Here is a 21,387-nt window from a genome sequence, read left to right as displayed (position 1 = left end):
ATACCGGATCTTTGCGATAGTCATTCTACCGTACTCGCGCAACTCTGGATTTGTTGGCGGGGGGCCCTATCCTTGAGAGTCTGGGAGTCTGTCTTGCTTCATTCAGAATGCTTCATAACCGAATTGCCCTATATGGACTTGGCGGGTGTTGGGTTAGTTCCTGTATAACACGATCCCTGAACGTCAGACTAACTGCAACAGCAAGTCACATGTAGCTATCGAATTTGCCTACCGATTTACTACAGAGCACCCCGAGGAATCTGTATTTTGGGTCCACGCCAGCAGTATCGACCGATTTAAACAAGGATACTGTGATCTTCTTGACGCATGTGGCGTTTTTCCTGAAGTAGATAATCGAGATTCTGACAGACCGATGCGTGTGAGAGAGTGTCTAGAGAAGCAGCATCATGAGTGGCTACTCATTACCGATAATGCGGACGAAGCCTCGTTGCTCACTTCAGAGGGCAGTATCAAAGGAGGCAAGTTAGGAACAGCAACGCAAGCACATAAGCATCAGTCAATCTTGGATTACCTCCCTGATTGCCCCCATGGCTCAATTATCATCACAACTCGAGATCGTGTGACAGGAGTTAGATTCACCAAAAGTTGCGCGCAAAATCTTATTGAGGTCGTCTCTATGACGGAGGCAGAGTCAGCATCCCTTATCAAGTCTACTGCGACTGAACAGTGTCCTGAGGACTCCGAAGTAGACGAACTTGCTGAATTACTAGAGCATCTGCCGCTTGCTATAGTACAAGCTATGTCTTTCATACAGGAGAACGCACTAACGGTGGGTGAATATATCGAGTTATACAATGACAGCGACGAAACTCGGATGGATTTACTATGCGAACCATTTGAAACTTTAGGGAGGGATACGGAGGTCTCAAATGCCCTTGCTACGACGTTAATGGTCTCCATCAACCACATTAAAGAGCGAGACACCAAAGTCATTGGGGTCTTATCGCTGCCTGCTTTCCTTGACCACTCTCATATTCCTAAGAGTTTACTTCAAAAACAATTAAAGAAGGCACTGGATCTCGTCAAGACCCTAGGCACATTGAAGACACTCTCCCTTATAACCCCTAGCAGGGACAAAGACAGCTTTTCGTTGCATCGGTTGGTGCAACTAGTGTTACGTAAATGGCTGATAATCAAGGACGACTTTGAGGAGAAGGCCATTCAGGCTATGGATATCTTGCTGGAGCGTTCCCTGGTGCCAATTTCGAGAATTGGAGTATTTGCGGAGCTTATCTGCCTCATGCCCAGTCAACCCTCAGGTTTATTCCAGAACTGCATGGAGAGGGCTTGAAGAAGAGGAGGTTGCATCTTCAAGAAGGTATAGCTTATTGCCTGTGGTCACAGGGCCGCTGTAATGAGGCCGAGGAACTAGATATTCTGATATTGGAGGAGAAAAAGCAGTACTTTGGTAGGGATCATCCAGAGACCTTGGAGAGTATGGCTAGCCTGGCATCGACATATCAAAACCAGGGAAGGTGGTCGGAGGCAGAAGCATTGGATATGTATATTGTCGAAACAAGGAAAAAGCTGCTGGGGCCACGCCACAATCTTACTTTGACTAGTATGGCAAACCTAGCCTCGGCCTATGAGTACCTTGGCCGACTCCAAGAGGCAGAGACTCTGAGAGTGGAAGTTTTAGAAGAGAGAAAGTCCAACTTTGGGGAGGAACATGACAGCACGATCGGCGCTATGGCTAGCCTAGGGGCTCTCTACCTTGACCTAGGGAAAATGGAAAGCGCAGAGGTTCTGATACGACGTTCCTGGAGTTGGAGAAAAAATTATGGCTCGGGGCACCAAGTAACTTGGCTGAGCGCTGGCACCATGGCTCAGTTGTATAGAGCTCAAGGAGAATTCCAAAAAGCAGAAGACTTGAGCATCGAAACTATTCGGACAATCGAGAGCGCTCTAGGGCCGAATCATTCCCTGTGCCTCCAAAGCAAGAGCAACTTGGCAGGCATTTATACAGAGATTAGAGAATGGGACAAGGCATAGGGACTACTCATACAGATATTAGAAAGAGCTGGAAAACAGGATTCGGTCCCATATGATATGCTGGCCAGAAAAGATAGACTGGCAACGATATATTGGAACAAGGGACTCGTGAGAGAGTCCGAAATTCTCGAGAGGGAACTGTTCAAAGAAAGCATTCAAAAGCTAGGTCAGCGCCATTCTCTCACATTGAAATGCAAATACTCTGTGGCAGTAATCCTAAACCGTCATGGCCGAGAAGCAGAGGCAATCCAGTTGTTGGTCGAGACGACGAATAACGAGGAAGTACTTGGGCCTTTCCACGAGAACACTCTGACATCTATCGGGACACTGTCGGAATGGTGTGGCGCAGACAAGGCTATAAGCATGCTTCTAGAAGCTCAGGAAGCCCGGGATAAATATTCGCACGTCACAGTGGCCTGGGAGTCTATCGTGAACCTCCTTCAACAGATGGAATTGGGTTGATGCTGAGTGAGATATACTGGGCCGCCATTCAAGGGAAAACCAGGCAGTTACACATAGTATATAAGTATATATCAAATTTTTTTCTTTTTTAAAATATATATAAAAGGGTCATGCGAATCGGAATATCTCCTCTGTAAAGGCCAATCCTCCGAGCCAAAGTAATTTTACAGGTTGAATAAAATACATTTCGAAGGAATATTGGCTACTAGCAATGTTGACTTGGTGGCTTTGCAGACTGTTGGTTAAAATAGGATTAAATGGATACCGGCGGAACCTTCCATGACCCTTGTACTTTTAAAAAGTCCTACTCGATAAGATTAAATAGTATTGGAAGTTCCTAAAAGCAAACTTTTTTTTTTACCGTCATTTTTTAAGCGCCCCCCTTTTCCTCATCCCCATCCCAGCAGCTTCCGCAGACAAGGAACCAATAATATATATAAATAAATAAAAATAATTATATAGTCACAAACAAAAGAGAAGGAGCCAAGACAAAAAAAAAATCCAACATCGATCAAGATGACCCGCGGAAACCAGAGAGACCAAGATCGCATCAAGAACCAGAAAAAAGCAGCAAAGAAGGTAAATGATATTTGTTATACAGAATTACATCCCACTACTACGGATCTCCACTGTCGGGTGTTCACTAACACCATGTCTAGAAAACAGCCAACAGTTTGTCCGGGACGCAGTACCAGCAGAAAAAGGAGTCGGATGCCGAGATCATGCGAAGGAAACAAGCAAATGGTAAGTATTTTCCACTCTGTCTACCGGTGAGACACAATCCGCCGACAGCATCATTCTGTTCGTCTATCATTCACTAACTCCTGGTGTTTGAAATTAGCCGACGCAGCGAAAGCCGGATCCGATAAAAAGAAATGACCAGTATTTGCTTGGATCCATCGCATATACCACCCCCCTTCGCTTCAATGAACGTCCTCTTGTGATATATCCCTCGAGCAACATCCGCTTTTTTGGATTATAACCATATTCGCTGGAGCGCATGTGTTTGGAGAGATGCCATATGTTGGTGACGGGAATGATGGATCTATGCGGGCTATTTCATATAATACACTGGATACCATACAGGGAAGTTGGGGGCTACTGGCGCATATTATTATAGCATTATATCTAGCGAGGCGTTATTCGAACGCGGAGGAGTTTCCATTCTTTGTACCCAGAGCGACGTATTACGAAGGCACGAGAGATTACATTAATCATACCTGTTGCTTAAAACATTAAATTTCTCAACATTTGGTGGCATCTCGCCACGGCCCGAACGTGGGTAGCGTTTGGTGTTTTTGGATATATAGGTCTATTAGGCAACTTGATTGCAGCTATCCCAGTATTTCCTCGCCATCGTCAGCCAAGATTTCCAAGACCGCGCCGGCAGAGCTGTATTCCTTGTCGATTCATCTTGAACCGTGGAAATAGTAGTATAGGAGGTCCCCGGAATCATCTGCAGCGTATTTCTGACCGTTTCCTCCAGACCAAGCGATTGAACAGACAGGTCTATAAAAGTCCAGAGGCTCTCGCCTTCCCACCCGACATCTAAAGCGTAGCCGACCACCTTCTTAACAACATTAGGATGAAGATCTCCTTTCGGAACAACTTCCAGGAGATAGAGCATAAACATCCACCCGGATACATCTGAAGGGTGGGCCAAGCACCAAGGCAGCGCCAAATCAATGATTGACTCGGCCAACGCAGAAGGACCTTGCCGGGCTTTTGTCGTATCGGAAAGGACGCCGAGCACTTGTCTCATGTAGTTGAAAGCATAATAGTTCCGTGGGTGTAGTTCTCCGGCCCGATGGACAACAGCTAGCTCAGATTTTAGCCAGTCGACATTACTCTTCTGTTGTTGGTTTGTTACTTCGAACGGGCTGACGAAGTTTGCTCGTCTCGCTCCCACCTCGCGTATTTCGAGTAACCGAGCTAGCACCCATAATCGATGTTGCCATAACGTCGGGGATTTTGTATGCCGGTGCAAGGGCGAACAAAGGTAAGTTGTCATCAGGGTGAGCTCATTTTCTAGAGCTTGGATAAGCGGCCCCGGATCGTCGGAGGAAAAATCATGGTGTCTGTTGAGGGCGTCCAGCCGTCCGCGTCTCCAGTTGCATGCTGTAATATGCTCGCAGTCGAATAACAAGATTATTTCTGTTGAGACTAGAAGGTCCTCGAGGATCGCGTCCGAAGCGCCGTGCGTTACGCTCTCATTCTCGTTCCGAAGTATCGCGCGTGGAGATCCACATTCGAAGTTGGACCTCGACTTCTCAAAGAATATACGTCTAGCAACCACAAACGACTGAACCAGGTATTTCTTTGTTATACCTACAGAGCATTCGTCTTGGAGCAGGGGACCAAGAGCTGGCGGGAGAATCTCGATCTCAAGAATGCGGTTATTTCTGGTCGAAAAGATCCGGGCGAGTTCTTGGAACGCATTGTCTGAGGCGGACATTGGGATGTTTCAATCTGTCCCATCATTGAACTAGTCAACCGTCATTTACCATGGCGTTGACAATGGCCTTGTGTGGTAGTTTCAGGTGGGTACAATTAGATGCTGTGTTGAAAGGCGGGCAGAAACGCCGCCGACGGATTAAATGGGGCAGAAACGAGAGAGAGGCCAACATGACAACGTCATCCAAGTTACGAGAGTTCATTGTTCCACGACCTCTCCGACTGAGTGTCCAGTTTCTCCTTTTTACTCTTCTTCCACTTGTCTCCTGACCTCAACCCGTCAATTGGGGTTTTCGTCATTTTAAGATCGCACGGAGCAGGTCTGATTATCTCTCCAGCGCAGGTGGGTGCTGTGGTCTCCCACAAACCAAAAAAGTAGCTGTGCAGTCAGTTCCTTCTGTCAGTCATACTTCTCTACCACAACCTAAACTACACGCTTCACGATGCTATCCTTGATCTGGACGATCTTTTTTCTTCATGTTGCCATTTATGTGGTGAATACTGCTGGCGCAAGCACGATTGACAGCCTGGTACGTCCTAACGTTTCCTGATCAAGCTACACCCAGTCACACGGTCCAAACCACTTTAACTGCCACCTTGATCAGCTGTTCCTTGACTGACTAGGCTTTTCTCCTTTAGCTATGGCTCCTCTACCTGAAATTACCCACATCAACTTCGAAGAATGCGCGGGAACAGAGCCGGTTGAAGCGCGAAGCCCTCGAGCTGAAACGAGACATGAACAACACCAGCTCTCAGGATGAATTCGCAAAGTGGGCTAAGCTTAGGCGTCGACATGATAAAACCATGGATGAATACGAACAGCTGAGTATGTGACGTGCCTCCAGCCCTCTTGTTTACATTCTCTTTGAGCCACACCTCCATAACTAGTGCTGAGGCTAATTCAATATACCACACCTACAGATAAAACGCTCACGGCACAGAAGAGCTCCTTCGATTGGAGCGTCAAGATCGCCCGGTGGCTTAGCACGAACGGGTTGAAAATCTTCCTTCAATTCTGGTACTCGAAGACGCCCGTTTTTGCGTTACCTGAAGCGTGGATCCCTTACTACGTGCAATGGATTCTGTCATTCCCCCGAGCTCCTATGGGATCGGTGAGCGTTCATGTTTGGAACAGCGTGTGCGCGACGGCGGTTTCGGTTACGGCGGAGATGGTCACTTCGATGTTTCTGCAAACAGCACGACCTACTCCGGTTGCTACGGCTCAAAAGACGCAATGATTGACGGTTGCCATGTTACATATTATGGGTTGCATGAGAATGTAAAAGAAAACCAAGAGTTTATTCTGTTAGAATAAGAAGATATCTCTCTAATAGTGTACAAGAATGATGTTCTTCAGATATGAAAACAATCGTTTATCGTCAACAACCCCTTACCGTAGTAGGGATTTCAGGGCTTGACTCTATGATTGGTATATCATCATGCGAACAGTGAAAGAAACAGCGAAACAAGATGTAAACAAGGGAGTCCGGCCCCTGCGACAGGGCTTCTGTGCTCGACTCCGTGTGAAGCCAACACGATGCACCGCTTTACCATAAGCTACAGACTCTGGAAGATAAAAGAAGTGAACTTCTCGCCTCAAGAATGAGCCCCATTGAGTTACCCAGTTCCTGCAAGGGAACCAAGCAATCGCATGACTATCCAAACACGACGAATAGCAACCCAGATAAACCCCTCTCCAGCACCCAGTTATACCACCATTGTTTCCACCTTGAAGGCGTCGGATACAAACAGGACACTGGGAGGGAATAGGGCAGTCAGCCGCTATCGAATTGCTTCTATGGCGGCGCGTTTCCGCAATGCCTGACCGATAAGAAGGTCAGGATGTCCGGGGACTTTCTCCCAAAGCCATTACCTCTCTTGAGAAGAGGAGAATATCCCGTTAGGAATATTCTGTGTGTGAGCTTTGAATGCGATCCTTTGAGCGAGAAGTTGGAGAGAGAGGAAGAATTCGAGAGCGAAAAGTTCCGCTGGCGCTTTTTTTCTAGTCTTTCGGCTGATGGTAGTGGTTCCACTAAGCCTCTGTGGGCTAGTGTAATCACGTGTTACGTATCCTGAACAGCCAATCATGGCCTTTACATTGTGCCGGAATTTGTGTGTCGGACTGTAAGAGAGAGAAAGAAGCGCTGCTGGAAGATATCACCATTTTTCTTTCGATAATGGGAATTTTCAACTAATGTGACTTAAGACTTAGACTAGGAATATAAAACATACAGCCGCTTTTTGTCCCAAGGCAATAGAGAAAACATAATCTATGCTATGAAAGTTACAGAGAATTTTAAACTGGAATTTACGCCTTGGCCTTGGTCTTTTTCGCCTTCTTAGCCTTTGCTCCAGCCTTGGTGGCAGGCGAAGCAGTTGCTGCAGGGATCTCCTTCTTGGGTTGCTCCTTTGGTGTCTCCTGGTCGGTTGATTGTGCGCCCTTCTTCTTGTCCTTCTTAGCTTTCTTTGGGGTATCATCAGCAACCTTTTTCTCCTCCTTTGGCGCTTCAATAGCCTTGACAGGTTCGTCGAATACTGTCTCCGACGCCTCAATCGTCTTATTCTCTTCCTGTTGAATAGGGACCTCGTCGACACTCTTCAACTGAGGTAATTCGAGCTCGTAGCCCAGAGCCTTGAGTTTCTCAGCCTTGGCGAGTCGTCTCTTCTGTTCGCGATCGATGCGCTCCGACCACTGCTCTCTTGTTTTGGCCTTGTCGAGTCGCTTCTTCTCAATTCGGTTCCAGGGGGTCCGCTTAAACCGTCTATTGGCGCCCTTCCAGAGCTCTGGATGCAATTGTTCCTGGGGCACGTATTTGCACTTCAGGATATGACCATACATCAGATAGTTATCCATGGTCCCAGCGACAATCTTCGCCACAGAGGTGGAGGTGAACTCAATGAAAGCGTAATGCTTCGAGCGGCCGGTAATGCGATTCCGAGAAAGACGCAGACGAGAGATTTCGCCGAATTGCGAGAAGTAAGCCTTCATCTGATGTTCGTAGAAACCGTGCGGAATACGTCTGTAAAGTGGCTGGTTAGACCTAATTCATCAATAAACGAGTAAGGCCCGGAACACTCACCCGACGTATACAGTACCTGGCTCCTCTGCCTCTTGTTTGTTTTCCTTCTGTTTCTTCAAGATCTTTCTCTTGGCCTTTTTAGAATCAGGGATCTTAGGAACGGGTTGGTCGGGGTTAAATCCTTCATCCCCGGACTCGTCCTCATCCCCGCTGCTCTCGAAGCCCCTAATGAGCGCGGCTGTCCGGTCATCCTCTTCCTCATCTTCACTTGCGCTAGCGCCAGATGCGGCAGACTCTTCATCATCCATCTCCCCATCGTCAGACTCTTCTGCGACAGGCTCTGGTTTCTTGGCCTTGGTGCTTGCTTTGGCCTTGGTAGTGTTCTCCTTGGGAGCGGGGGCTGCTGTACCATCCGCCTTCTTAGTTTTCTTGTTGCTCAACTTCTTCTCTGTCTCGATCTTGGTCTTAGGGGCATCCTCCGACTCGCTGTCCTCGTTGTCGCTGAGGAAATCGGCAGCGCGCTTGCGAGGCTTGACCTGCCTTGTCGGTTCGCCATTGACCTTCAACTTTGCAGCAGGCTTCTCCGCATCATTTTCCTTGTTCTTCTTCAGAATAGGCTTGGGGCTTGCATTTGTGGATTCGGTGGGCTTGGCCTCAACCTTCTTGGTCTTCTTTGCGGGAGAATCGGCGGCGGCAGTAGCGGCGGCAGCTGTGACATTGTCAGTAAGTGGTACGGTAGCCGACCTGAGATGTCTTAGCGAAATGGAAGGGCAACATACCCTTGCGCTTCTTATCCTTCTTATCTGGGGCCATTATGGCGTGGATTAATAAATTGTAGGCTGTGGTTGAGCGCTACAATCCAAACCTGTTGATAGGAAGAGGGTGCGGAAACTTTTTTTTTGCACGTATTTTTTCTTTCTTCCGATGGAACGCCAAGCGGTGAGCTTCCGTCTCAAGTCTTAGTTCTTATCGATTTACCTTTCACTGGCACCACAACAAATCGTCCTCAAGAAAACTGCCCTTCTTTCCCCTTTTTCTATCTAAGGTGAAGTAGATACCATGGGGAAGAACAAGAATGCGACAAAGGCACTGACACAAGAAGAAATCTGGGATGACTCTGCGCTCGTACAGAGTTGGGACGAAGCAGTAGAAGAATACAAGGTACCTTCTGCTCCCTCTGAAACCCCGGCGCACGTGATATGCATTTCTAACACACCACCGAATAGCTCTACCATAGCATCCACGCCAAAGGGGAGAATGTCGAGGATGTATTGAGGGATGCTCAAGGCGCTGAAAATGAACAGATAATCCAGGAGGATGGTCAAGAAGTTGACCACATGGAGGCCGATGTTGACGAGCCGGCAATCGATTCAGTAGCGGCATCCGCTGAGGCTCAGCACATTCCACAAACGGATGTCTCGCAAGTATGCGGTTTTAGCTGTACTTGATTTATGACAAGGCAACTAATTTTTGACTCAGAAAGCAGGCAGCCCAGAAGTCTCTGTTCAAGGAACGAATACCACGGATGGGCCCAATCTTTTGGGAGCCGCCATGCCTCAGGCAATGTTATCGCAAGGTGAGAGATTCTGCATCCATATGCCGCCATATAAGCTGATTTTGTGCATGGCTTAGTCCAAGATGAAGGACTGAAGAACCTTATGATGTCCTGGTACTTTGCAGGGTATTACACTGGTCTTTACGAAGGGCAGCAGAGAGCAAACCAAAATAAGAGTTCATGACCCATCTCTCGCTGCAAGTGATGGGCAATCACTACCTCACTATCAATACAAGGGTGATATAAAACGCTACTACATCCAACTGTTATCCTCGCAGGCAGGTCTTCTAGATGCCGCGGTCTGTGTATGTCAGTTGGCAATACTCCTGGGTGAGCTACCGGGTTAAAGAATAGACAGGGTCATCAACGCGCGCTGGACTCGCAATACTAGAGGTCTATTATTCATTATTGGAGGATACCCAGATGTGTAAGTGATGGATCATACGTGTATGCCAGGGTCCTATATACGTGGTCTGCTCGGTTTAGGCAGTTATTGGCAGCAACTATGTACGATAATCTTTACTTATGCTGGAGGCCAGCCGTATGCACAAGACTTTAGAACCATGAACCCAGTCTTCATGCCTAGCCGACCGTCTATGAGCTGATGTTCAAGGCGATGATTCCTCGCATCTAAGCCCTAACTCGGCATCTGAGGGTTATAGCAGAATTTCAAGATAACCTCTTGCAGACAAGAAATGCACCTACACATTGATCACACAGTGTATTAACTTACTCAAATATCTTGCTACACGAATCATTTGCTCCAATAGGGACTGGAGCACATATTAGATTGGTCAGCTTTTCTTCACACGGGGTCTCATGGCGCCTCTATGCACCAAGCAAAGTCCAATTAGTCAAATGGAAAACGATGGCTAATAATTTGATTGAGATGTATAGATAAGATGTTCAGAAACATGACTTCTAACTTGCCCCAACAACCCGTGACTCAATATAGTCCTCCCGGTACAAAATTTACAGCACTCCCTTCAGGAGACTGCCGATAATGGGGAGATCACCGATAGGGTCGGGTTTCTCAACAGGAGAGCTAGAAGCGGCTGGAGCTACGGAGGAGCTGCTGGCGGGCTGCTGCTCCGTGCGAGTAGGAGTAGGAGCAGGCTCGCTTTGCTGTCGCTCTTCCGTTGAAGGCTCCGTTTGAGGCTCCTCAGCCTTGGTGTCGGTTTTCGGCGTAGGCGAGGGTGAGGGCTCCTCGAGATCATGCACTTTCTGTGCAGCTTGCTCTTTGTAAACGTCCTTTAGAGACTTTGTTGCTGGCCCACTGCTGGAAGGCGTGGGATGAACAGGGGGAATATCGATGGGCGTGGGCTTCGCAGTCTCATCATCGTCATAGAATTCTTTGTTGATGTCCTGCGCCATGTGGGTGGCGGACTGAGTCCTATCAATCACCGGCCCAGCAGGCGTATTCAGCGTATAGCTCACCTTCACAGCATCGTAGGCAAAATTCGTCATGCCGCTGGGGGCAACCGCACTGGCAGACGAGGAAGGGTCGGCGCGCTTGGCAGGCAAAGCAGAGCCCGTGAGGGCTAGGATGAAGCAAACGGCATAGAAAGAGAGCGTGGTACGAGCCATTTTGACAGGTGTGTGAGCTGAGATTGCAACGAGAAAGATATCAATTGAAAGGAATGGACAGGCCTATAGAGATAGCCAAACTATTTGCATACAACTTTCTGAGGGAACGTGCTCTAGAAGGAACGGTTCACTACCTCGTGCAGAATAAACCCATCATTTATAGGGGAGACAGATTGTCAAAACGGTAAACACACGAGGACACACATACACACATACCCAAGGGTGGCAACCAGGTATTTCCCAGAGCTCGCAAGGTGCTGGCTCGCGCAATGAGATTTGCGTATGGTCTTCTCCTGACAAACTTCAAGCACCATACTGTGTACGATGGCAACTGCAAGGAAGCAAGGGAGTAAACAGTATGTCGAATTCACGGTATGGACTCCTGTCGTTATTCCCTCATTTGATTGGAAGGAGTGCCTCAACCAGTGTAGGATAATCTTGCCAGACACATTCCCCATCCTAGGATGAGAAGAAGATCTTTCCAGATATTGCAGCCCGCCCTTGGCTGGGCAACATAACTAACTGGTCTGATCGACATACTCCTTGGGATCATCCGATTAAGCTCTACCGTCTTTGTGTCGAAGCCTGCCGCGATAAGCCATCCGCAGGAGACCGTGGAAGCCCTTCCCGGCGCCTTGGCTTTGCAAACACGCCACAAATTCCCAAGGCGACATACTTTGAAAATCTTGACTACACAACGCACATTCCAGAAAACTACAGAGAGTGACACAATTCGGAATGTATCTCCCTACTTTGACACGTACCACCCCATTTGAAACATAGGTGGACGCAACACGAGGGAGCGTTTAGAAGTGGACATAGTCCACGAGTCGTTTTCGGCACGGTTTTGACCTCGAATATCATAGAGCAGTGACGGACGAGACTTCGAATATGCCTTGTTTGAATTTTTTGTCTTTTTCTGTGCGAGTTTACGAGAGTATATTGACCTGTTTGTTAGTCTGTGAGCAGCTTCGGTTGAGCAAGGGAAAGATCATCTTCTCTCCTGGGCTATAAGAAAAAAAAAAGCAGTCACCCTTCTCTCAAGGCTGAGATGGTTGATCGCTCAACTAAATACGAAAGGACTGGCATGCGTCCTCAATCAAAATCCCTCAGAAAGGGATGTATGCTCAAAGCGAACCCAAACAACCCCGGAGTCGAACCGGTTAAACCGGCTGGCAGGTGATGGGATTAGAACGAGCACAGATTTATCGCTCTCGGTCTCGGTCTAAAATTTGCAGACGGAACGGGAGCTTTGAAGGCCAAAACCTCCATCAACAAGGGTATGTCGGAGACCTGAAATATGTTGAAGAAAGGAAAAGCCGGTGGGAAACAAACGCGGAAATTTATTCGGTGGAGCTTGTGGGATGGGTTATGTAATCTACAACTAACAACTAGCAGTAGTACGGCTGTACGATATTCCGGTTCCTTGAATAACTTATTACTCCGTAGTTCGTCATTCTATGTATAAACAATGTACAAAGCCAAGATGGTAGTGCAAAGGCAGTAGCAGAGCCGTGACAAGGCTACCATCGTCTTTTGCACTCCACACTGACCTTGCTCTAGAAACGAGCGAGAACCCTGTCCTGGGTGTCGGATAGTGCCCACTCACTGCTGTGGTTCTTACTCAAAACCGTCTTTGCCTGTTCAGCTGTGAAGCCCTTGGCTTCAACAGCTGGGTTGTAGCCAAGACCGTTGATCTTTCCAACAGCGTCCGACGGCACGAGCGTCGCAACTTTGCCATCCGCTCGCTTGTAGACAGTCACTACGACCGCACCTCCCAGACCCAGGTTGTGTTGCAGGGCGGCATCCGTTCCATCAATCAACCGGTTGTTTGCCCAGCCACGCAGGTGCCACACCAGTTCCGCGCACTGCGCGATGCCCGTCGCGCCCAGTGGATGGCCCTTTGAAATGAGGCCTCCCGATGGATTGATAACCATCTTCCCCCCATAAGTAATGTCGCCCCGACGAACCATCTCGTGCGCCTTACCGGGCTCGCACAGCTCCAGTGCGTCGATCGTTATCATCTCATTGGCGGAAAAGCAGTCGTGCAACTCGCACACCTTGATATCCTTTACATTCACGCCGGCCTCCTTAGCAGCCGCTCGGCAAGCATTACGGGCCATTCCGAAACCCATCAAGTCAATTGAGCTTCGGTTGTATAGGGTGCTATTGTCGGTGGCCAGTTGCTGGCCTGCAATCAAGATCGCCTGGTCCTTGAGATGCGGCCGAGCATCCAGGAATTCTTGGGAAACGATAACAGCGGCAGCAGCACCATCCGATGTCGGGCAGCACTGAAGCTTGGTGAGTGGCTCGTGAATCATGGGCGCCTTGAGAACCTGCTCAAGGGTGTATTCGGTCTGAAACTGCGAGTATGGGTTGCGCTTGGAATGCTCATGGTTGATACGGCCTATCTCGGCGAAGTCTTCGTTCTTCGCTCCATACCTACACACCATGTCAGTTAGACTCTGTAGAAACAGACAGATGGGCCGCGGAGAGCGTACTTTTCCATGTACTCCCGACCAGCGTTGCCAAACATTTGAGCTGCTCCTGGGGCGTTCGTGATTCCCCTGGTCTCGGCCATCATCATTCCAAACAAGCCTGTGGGGTTTTCTCGGTCATTGAAAACCGACTGAAGGCTTCCAGGACTCATCTTCTCGAAGCCGACAACGAGAACACAGTCGGCGGCTCCGTGAGAAACCATCGTACGAGCCATCGCCAAGCCAGTGGAGCCCGTTGAACAGTTGTTGTTCACATTGTAAATGGGAATCTGTGTCAGACCGAACTGATAAAACACACGCTGGCCGCAGGTGCTGTCACCATAGACGTAGCACGCAATCCCTTGCTCAACATCGTCGTAATTGATGTGGGCGTCCAGCATGGCCTTGACACCAGCCTCAAAACCAAGCTCATGATAGTCAACCTTGCCCCGGGGTTTGATGAACTTGGTCATTCCCACACCTAGGACATAGGCGGGAGATGCTGCTTTTTTGCCCATTGTGACGATAGGTGGTTATCAGATATTCTAATCGATAAGGGAGGAAGAAGAAAGGGAGGAAGGTAAAGTCTGTGAAGTAGTGTAGGTTGTCTAGAAATGGAGAACTATGAAACTATTGTTCTGGTTTAAAGTATATATAACGATCGGTCCAGGAGCAAGCATATGAATCTCTGCAGAATGATTTACTGCGGAGAAAGCCACACGGTACTTTTTTGCGGGGAGCCGCCGACCGAGGTCCCGAGGATATTCTTTGTTCCTTTGTGTACGTCCTGCACAACTCTTCATATCTCATGTCTTTCTGCTGTACGATGCATAGAAAACCACAGCTATTGCTTTTTGCTGATCATCTCGCCGTCTAGATCAAGGGTAGTCATGGTCAAGCCTCTTTTTGTTTTTTGGTCCATCTCACATGATTGCGTTGTACCTAGGTCGACTGTGAGGTTCCGAGGGTTATACGATCAGATCAATCGAGGGACAATGTCTACTAGATTTGATAAAAGGGGGGTGGAAACATAAAAAAAAGGTATATGATTGAGTCCGAGGTGATCAATAACTTGTTGGGCCCAGTTGTGGTGTTGGGTATGCTGCCGTACCTAGCCTAGAGGGTAATGAGTATATATCGGGTTCTGTACCGCGGGATATAACCAGGTTCATGCCTTGTTATACACAATGCATTCATGAAATGAACAAGAAACTTGTTCTAGTTTAATGGGGGTGGAACAAGAACTAGATCTAGTTCCTCTGTACTCAGCAGACCTTAAGACAGTCGAGTATAAGTTGATTGAGCTTCGAAGCCGATTCCCACCCAAAAGTCCCCAATCACATGGCATATCAACTATTCTACGTGGCTTGGGATAGAATTTAGTTGATAAACCGGATCAAAGCTCACTTGTCAAGTTGATGATGCCCTGACATTCTGGCCAGTAAACATGGGTGATGTACCGAAGAGGACCAAAGTTGGGGCAGCTGTTTGCGCCTCTGATTGCGAGTCAGATTATTTAGACTACCTACATAGCTCTTAGTGACCTACTATTACGACACCATTCTTCGACTAGGATGGTCGGGGCCATTACATAACCGTGGTACGGCCAACGATACACTCCGTCGATCCATAGTTTCCTGACGGTGGAAGATATTGAAACGATAATTGTCAGTTGCTTTATGAGGCAATTTGGCTCAACTGATGTTTTCATGAATCGAGTGGTATTCGTCATGGACACGGACGAGGATTCATTTTTGACTCCATCATCACGAGGGGCTTTTTCCAGATACGCACGATTAAAAGAATAGGTAATGGATGAAGGTTTACTCCATGACTAGGGGGAGGGAGGGATGGCTGCCGTCTACCTATCATTCAACAAAGGATTATATACTCCGTCAATAACTCAGGCAGTATCTAGACTAGGTCATATTCTAAATGATTTGTCCCTGGCACTCACCTAGACCAAATCCGGAGTAGTCCACCCATCCTCTTCATTCCTCAATCAATCAGAGGGCCCGTTGGTTGGGCGGGGTAGACGGAGCGGGTGTTACCACCGCCCGGACTGGTTTGGTCCGATACGCCTTCACGCCCTTGCCACTGGCACTGGTCAGTTCCTACCATAAAGGGGGGCAGTACCTTGAACTCCGATAAATGATTGTTGAGAACTCGGGACTTAGCTGTATTATCGTGGAAGAGGGTGGGAATTGGAGCGAGAAAGAGAGAAAGTAAACATTTAAATATTACCATACGCTCATTGAGTACTAAAGCAGTACCTCCCTAACTGGAGTCTAGCAATGGGAGGATCGACCTCTAAGGAAAGTAGGGTGGGTTTAAGTGTGTGTATGGTGGAGGTCGTACTGGATGCCTCACGACGACGTCACTGGACAGATAATCTAAACCAGTTCGAGCGAACCGACCAGTTGAAAGGGGAGAAAGAAGGTCCACCATTTACTGCCCTCACCCACATACCTGCTGGAATTTCCACTGCAATTGTAATTTAGAAGCTGGAACTTACCTAAATTACCACCAGCTGTACTGAGTTACAGTCCGTGCCTACCGACTACGATCATGGGCAGCTGGTGATTCCCTCAACTCGACTCCCTCTTCGATTCATCCCATTCGAGTGTGTTCACTGTATTGGGTTTCTTCCACACCCACAAAAGTTGGAGGTCTCGTCCCTGGAGGTAAGCTTGGTTTTCCTCTGATTTTACATTTCCTTTTCGCACAATGGTCCCAAGACGAAGAAAAGGAAAGAAAGAACAGAGAAAAAAAAAATGAAAAGGCCTAGTGTGCTCGATGAAGCTGACATTATGGTTCTGCTATATAGGTAGCTCCTGAATCGCACTGTTTTTCCTGCTATTTTTCTTTTCTTTTCTTTTTTTCTTTTTCTTTTTTTTTTTTTTTTTTTTTGAACGTGATAGAAAAGGCACCTTGGTGTATTCTACACTAGGTCCAGAAAACCATTCGACCCCGACTGTAGCCGTGTCGGGTGCGCAGACACGAAAGACGCCGACATTGTCGCTACGGCCCTACTACTGGCCTCCGCTATCGTCTCTCCTTCACTGATATAACAAACGATATCGATCCCCCTCCCCGCGAAGTATCCGCACCCTCTCTCTACAGATCGAATCTCGGAAACAAAGGGTGGTCTAGGCCCCTGCTTCATGGACAATTGTGGGACGCCGAACGGTCTGCTCGCACGTTGAGAGACCGCTTTGCGTTCCATAGGGTTCCCCAGCCTGCTTCACAACATTGAACCGAATTGAACATACGAGCTACAATCAAGCAGGGCCTCTCCCATTTCGCCCCAAATGGGATACCTCCAGGGATGACTCTTGACGAACACTCTGAACATGCGCCCTTTTCTCCGTCCCCCTCACAACCTTCACCTGCCATGATGCCGGCTGGTAGTACCTGGATTATGGATGAAGCAACTCGTAACAAATTTCTCAAGAACTACAAGACCCAGGTGGCCTCGGCGACTTCTACGATCTGCGCGACTCTTGCTGTGGTACGCCTCAGGCTAGAGCGGATGTTTGAATAGAAAATAAGCTAATTGGCTGCCCCTAGACTCCTCTCGAAAATGTGAAAACTCGCATGCAGACGTAAGTGCTTAACAAACCCAATAGGAACACCTGTGCTGACTTCACTAGCCACAACTTTAAAAATGTGTTTCAGTGTGTCCGCTACTTGTGGCGGACTGAAGGACCCCGTGGCTACGTTGCCGGTAAGTCATCGCAGAACTTGGAATGAGCAATGGTCGACAATTGACGTGTCTGCATTCAGGGGCTCTGCCACCTTTAGCGAGTGTTACAGCTGTTCGGGTTGTAAACTTCTCTACATATAACGCTGCCAAACATCGTATCTCAGATTTCTTCGAGAGAATGACTGGCGAGTCTCCTCTGGTTATGTACAATCAACCGGGCAGCACGCCTACCGTCTCTACCTTTGTGACGTTCACCACTGCTGGACTAATTGCTGGGCTCATCACTTCCCCGCTTGCATGTACGACTGAATAATTGCATCTGTTTACCTGAGCTTCAGCCACTGACTTGAGTAAAGGCCCCTTTGAGCTTGCTAAGAATGTCGTTCAGACCTCGGTCTTGGTGTCAAACCGTGCCCAGGCCTCGCCAGACGCGGTCAATGACCCCTCATTGCGTAACAAGCCCCGTCTCGGCACCATCGAGGCCATTCGGCAGATCGTCCAACGTTACGGAATCCGTGGCCTGTACACCGGCTTTCATCTGCACGCTCTGCGTGATACTCTAGGGTCTGGCTTATACTTTAGTGTCTACGAAACGGTAAAGCAAGTCGCATCGAAAGAGCTTGGCCCAGACAAATCCCCGTTCGGCGGCCCCATGATTGCCGGGGCGATTTGCAGCACTGTCCCGTGGTTTTGTGTAAGTGCCGCAACAATGATGCCTTTTTGCGGGTTACTAACCGTCATAGACCTATCCACTTGATACTCGAAAGACCCGTGCCCAGAGCGTGTTGCTCGGAAAATCCAGCGAAGTCGGGGAGGCGTCGGCTGCGGTTGCCAAGTCCAGTATGTATAAAGGACTTTCGATTATTCTCATCCGTACTGGGGTAAACAATATGATCTTGCTCAGTATCTTCGAATACATAAAGATGAAGATCAATCAATTGGATTGATACGATTTCTGGGACATTAGCCGATGCGCAGATGGCCATTGGCCTTGGGGACTGCCGGAGTATGCTTTTATGATTTATATTTTATCGAGTACATATGTGCATGAGCCTGAGGCTCCACGCAAATACAGAATGAATAACTTGACTGTTATTTAATTAGACTAAGTCGTGTAGCCACAAATTATTGTGCGGAGTGAATCTATAGAAATACAATATCAAGTTATGTGGTGCCTCAGGCCAACACACAACGTCATCCGTTGTCCGGTGGGGTTGGGTTTTCAAACAACATCAACAAAAGTTGCCCGGCGACGATCCCTCCTTCATTGCGCTCTTGACCGTTGCCCAGCATGACATCGTATGTGCTGTCTCTAAGGATATGCTGTTTCATCTTGATTGTCTAGGCTAATTTATTGTTCAGAAATATCCTTCAGATCCCCTTTCGACGCTCTCACACCGTTTCCTTGTCAGATGCGATCACTCAGTATATTTCGACCAAGTATGACCAGCGTCCAGATATGTTCGCAGATGATCTATTGATCATAGATCGCCTGCGTAACGAAGCGATTCATGTCCAGGAGCCACATGTTAGTGGGATCAGTCGGTTGGTAACATATGCCGCGCAGTTGAAATGGCTTGGTGGAAAGTTTCCGGTCGATGTGAGTAACCGTAGCATAGCGGTGGGGGAACTGACCACAAAGCCGTTATTAACACGGGAGTCTACAGATTGGAGTCGAGTTTCCATGGTACCCTGCGTTTGGTTTCAATACCTCAAGACCGAGTATGTTAAGAGTAATTCGGTCACTAGCATTGTTGCTAACGAATACAAGTCTCGCAGAACAATATTCGATTTGAACTTGCCAATATCCTCTTTAACCTGGTAGCACTATACTCGCAATTAGCCTTCTCGGTGAATCGTACAACACCAGATGGACTCAAACAGGCATGCAACTACCTCTGCCAGGCAGCTGGAGTCTTAGCACATCTCCGAGCGGATATCCTCCCTGATCTTCGTGCCTCTCCCCCAGAGGATATGGATGATATGACACTACAGAGTCTGGAACAGCTTCTTCTCGCGCAGGGACAAGAGTGCTTCTGGCAGAAGGCCGTCAAGGATGGGCTGAAAGATGCTTCCATTGCTCGGCTGGCGGCCAAGGTCTCCGATTTTTACGCAGAAGGAGGTGACTATGCGGTTCAATCGAATGCCATTAGTCCTGAATGGATTCACCATATGACGGCCAAGCATCATCATTTTGCTGCCGCTGCGCAGTATCGCCAGTCCTTGGACTGTTTGGAGAAGAGAAAGTATGGTGAAGAGGTGGCTCGTCTTCGAGACAGCGAGGTTTGTGTCAACGAGGCCTTGAAGGAATCACGTTGGATCAATCGCACTGTGCTAGGGGACTTGCAAGGATTAAAAAACCGTGTGACGGAGGACTTAAAGCGCGCCGAGAAAGACAACGATGTAATCTATCTCAATCCAGTCCCTCCAAAGTCAGAATTGAAGATCATCGATCGAGCATGTATGGTCGCAGCGAAGGCGCCATCTCAGGTGACTGATGCTATCTCCATGTTGGGAGACAACGGACCTTTAGGGCAGCCGTTATTTTCAAAGCTGGTGCCATATGCCGTTCATATCGCTGCCAGTATTTACTCCGACCGCCGTGATCGGCTTGTCAACGAGACAATTATCGGGGAGCTGGAGACCATGACGGACAAATTACGGGAGTAAGTATTAAAATCTAGGCTATGATGAGCAAGATACTAACTGGTATAGTTTATTATCATCTCTGAATCTTCCGGGCTCCTTGCAGGCTCTGGAAAAGCCTCTTGGATTACCGCCTACGTTGGTCTCCCATGCGGAAGAAATGCGCCAGCAAGATGGGTTGAACCGGTTGCGGAGATCACTCGAGGATACCGCCAGGGTGAAGGCCAATGACAAAGCTGCATACAATGAGGGTGTTGAACTACTCGCCGCAGAAAAGGCAGAGGATGACTCTTCGCGCCGCAAATACGGAACTGACAGGTGGGCCAGAGAGCCCTCCGAAGCAGCAGCGTCGAAGCTGTACACTACTGCTCGAGAGATAGACGGCTACTTTTCCTCCGCTCAGAGTAGCGATAATCTGGTAGAGCAGAAGCTGAGAGACTCGGAGGCAGTCTTCCGAGTTTTGACCGGTACTAACCGGGATTTGGAGATGTACGTCCCTAGCAGCCGGAGAGCGGCAATTCCGCCAGAGGTCGAACGGGAATCTATTCGGCTACGGGGCTGCTTGAGCGAAGTAAGTCGGCTGGAGAACCGACGGAAACGCCGAGCGCAGGCTTTGAAGGACAAAGCCAGAACGGATGACATCAGTAAGTTACAAGGCTGGGTTCGAAGACCAACACTAACAACTCTCAGGCAAAGCCCTTCTCAAGGAAGCCGCCCGCTTGGAGCGGGAGTTCCCCATGCAGGCGATCCAGGCAAGCCAGTTCGAAGATTTGTTCGAGGAGCAGCTGCATCTGTACGATACAGATCTGGAGATGGTGACCCAGGAGCAACACGAGCAAGACCAGATTTCTGCGCAGGTGCGGGAGGCTAACCGTGCATTTACTCGGGCGCACACTGGCGATGCTTCAACCAAGGAGCGGGAGAAGGCTTTGCAAGAGCTGGAAAATGGTTATCTGAAATACAAGGAAATCATCTCGAACATCGAGGTGGGACGGAAATTCTACAATGATTTGGCCAAGATCGTCGGTCGATTCCGGGATGACTGCAAAGCATTTGTACATCAGCGGAGGATGGAGGCAAGCCAAATAGAAGGGTGAGTAGTTCGAAAGCCCAGTAACTGATTTCAAGGCGCTGACTCCAGTAGGGACATCACCAGCGTTGCGGCGATGGCCTCGCTCAATCTCTCTCAACCACATCTACGCCAGTATAGCCAACAACCCACCCAACCCGCTCAGCCTGTCCAGCCTGCCCAGCCAGTTCAGCCACCGAATCAGCTTCCACCTCAACCTCAACCAGTCCAGCACCAACCACCAAGGGATGAGCCACTAACAGCACCCCAACCAACACGAGCCAACACAAGACCCTCAATGGCTCCCGGTGTGTGGTCACCCGAGATGGGGATTCGATTCGGAGCACAGGGGACCTGGGATCCAAGCAAGGGAGTGAAGTTTTCTTAATATTTACTGC

At 48.6% G+C, this 21,387-nt stretch overlaps 8 protein-coding genes across 8 annotated transcripts; 4 read left to right on the top strand and 4 right to left on the bottom strand.

Annotated features, from left to right (window-relative positions):
* Window positions 1-548: 548 nt before the first annotated feature.
* On the top strand, window positions 549-3,354 carry AO090023000958 (4F5 domain protein; the record flags this gene model as incomplete). Its single annotated transcript, XM_023235843.1, has 8 exons — window positions 549-578; window positions 629-1,216; window positions 1,270-1,946; window positions 2,040-2,470; window positions 2,582-2,633; window positions 2,727-2,763; window positions 3,135-3,219; window positions 3,317-3,354. 8 exons carry the CDS (start codon window positions 549-551, stop codon window positions 3,352-3,354), a joined length of 1,938 nt encoding a protein of 645 aa, XP_023090824.1.
* A 436-nt stretch (window positions 3,355-3,790) lies between these two features.
* On the bottom strand, window positions 3,791-4,930 carry AO090023000957 (uncharacterized protein; the record flags this gene model as incomplete). Its single annotated transcript, XM_001821396.3, has 1 exon — window positions 3,791-4,930. The coding sequence occupies one exon, from the start codon at window positions 4,928-4,930 to the stop codon at window positions 3,791-3,793; it is 1,140 nt and encodes a 379-aa protein (XP_001821448.1).
* Window positions 4,931-5,372: 442 nt separating this feature from the next.
* Window positions 5,373-6,167, top strand: AO090023000956 (guided entry of tail-anchored proteins factor 1; the record flags this gene model as incomplete). The annotated part of the gene is made up of 3 exons (XM_001821395.3): window positions 5,373-5,459; window positions 5,569-5,755; window positions 5,851-6,167. The coding sequence occupies 3 exons, from the start codon at window positions 5,373-5,375 to the stop codon at window positions 6,165-6,167; spliced, it is 591 nt and encodes a 196-aa protein (XP_001821447.1).
* Window positions 6,168-7,237: 1,070 nt separating this feature from the next.
* On the bottom strand, window positions 7,238-8,762 carry AO090023000955 (rRNA processing protein gar2; the record flags this gene model as incomplete). Its single annotated transcript, XM_001821394.3, has 3 exons — window positions 7,238-7,949; window positions 8,010-8,658; window positions 8,729-8,762. The coding sequence occupies 3 exons, from the start codon at window positions 8,760-8,762 to the stop codon at window positions 7,238-7,240; spliced, it is 1,395 nt and encodes a 464-aa protein (XP_001821446.1).
* Window positions 8,763-9,008: 246 nt separating this feature from the next.
* On the top strand, window positions 9,009-9,397 carry AO090023000954 (uncharacterized protein; the record flags this gene model as incomplete). The annotated part of the gene is made up of 2 exons (XM_001821393.3): window positions 9,009-9,110; window positions 9,176-9,397. 2 exons carry the CDS (start codon window positions 9,009-9,011, stop codon window positions 9,395-9,397), a joined length of 324 nt encoding a protein of 107 aa, XP_001821445.3.
* A 1,079-nt stretch (window positions 9,398-10,476) lies between these two features.
* Window positions 10,477-11,091, bottom strand: AO090023000952 (uncharacterized protein; the record flags this gene model as incomplete). Its single annotated transcript, XM_001821392.3, has 2 exons — window positions 10,477-10,890; window positions 10,942-11,091. 2 exons carry the CDS (start codon window positions 11,089-11,091, stop codon window positions 10,477-10,479), a joined length of 564 nt encoding a protein of 187 aa, XP_001821444.1.
* A 1,559-nt stretch (window positions 11,092-12,650) lies between these two features.
* On the bottom strand, window positions 12,651-14,086 carry AO090023000951 (putative sterol carrier protein; the record flags this gene model as incomplete). Its single annotated transcript, XM_001821391.3, has 2 exons — window positions 12,651-13,533; window positions 13,593-14,086. 2 exons carry the CDS (start codon window positions 14,084-14,086, stop codon window positions 12,651-12,653), a joined length of 1,377 nt encoding a protein of 458 aa, XP_001821443.1.
* A 2,810-nt stretch (window positions 14,087-16,896) lies between these two features.
* AO090023000950 (putative pH signal transduction protein PalA) lies at window positions 16,897-21,377 on the top strand (the record flags this gene model as incomplete). Its single annotated transcript, XM_023235841.1, has 8 exons — window positions 16,897-16,975; window positions 17,222-17,295; window positions 18,620-18,874; window positions 18,942-18,996; window positions 19,046-19,940; window positions 19,990-20,581; window positions 20,628-21,013; window positions 21,065-21,377. 8 exons carry the CDS (start codon window positions 16,897-16,899, stop codon window positions 21,375-21,377), a joined length of 2,649 nt encoding a protein of 882 aa, XP_023090823.1.
* Between the last annotated feature and the right edge of the window lie 10 nt (window positions 21,378-21,387).

The sequence above is a fragment of the Aspergillus oryzae genome, chromosome 3 (genome assembly GCF_000184455.2).
Source record: "Aspergillus oryzae RIB40 DNA, chromosome 3".
Taxonomy (NCBI): Eukaryota; Fungi; Ascomycota; class Eurotiomycetes; order Eurotiales; family Aspergillaceae; genus Aspergillus; species Aspergillus oryzae.
Note: the sequence above shows the minus strand (reverse complement) of the source record. Positions and strands in the feature narration are given on the sequence as shown.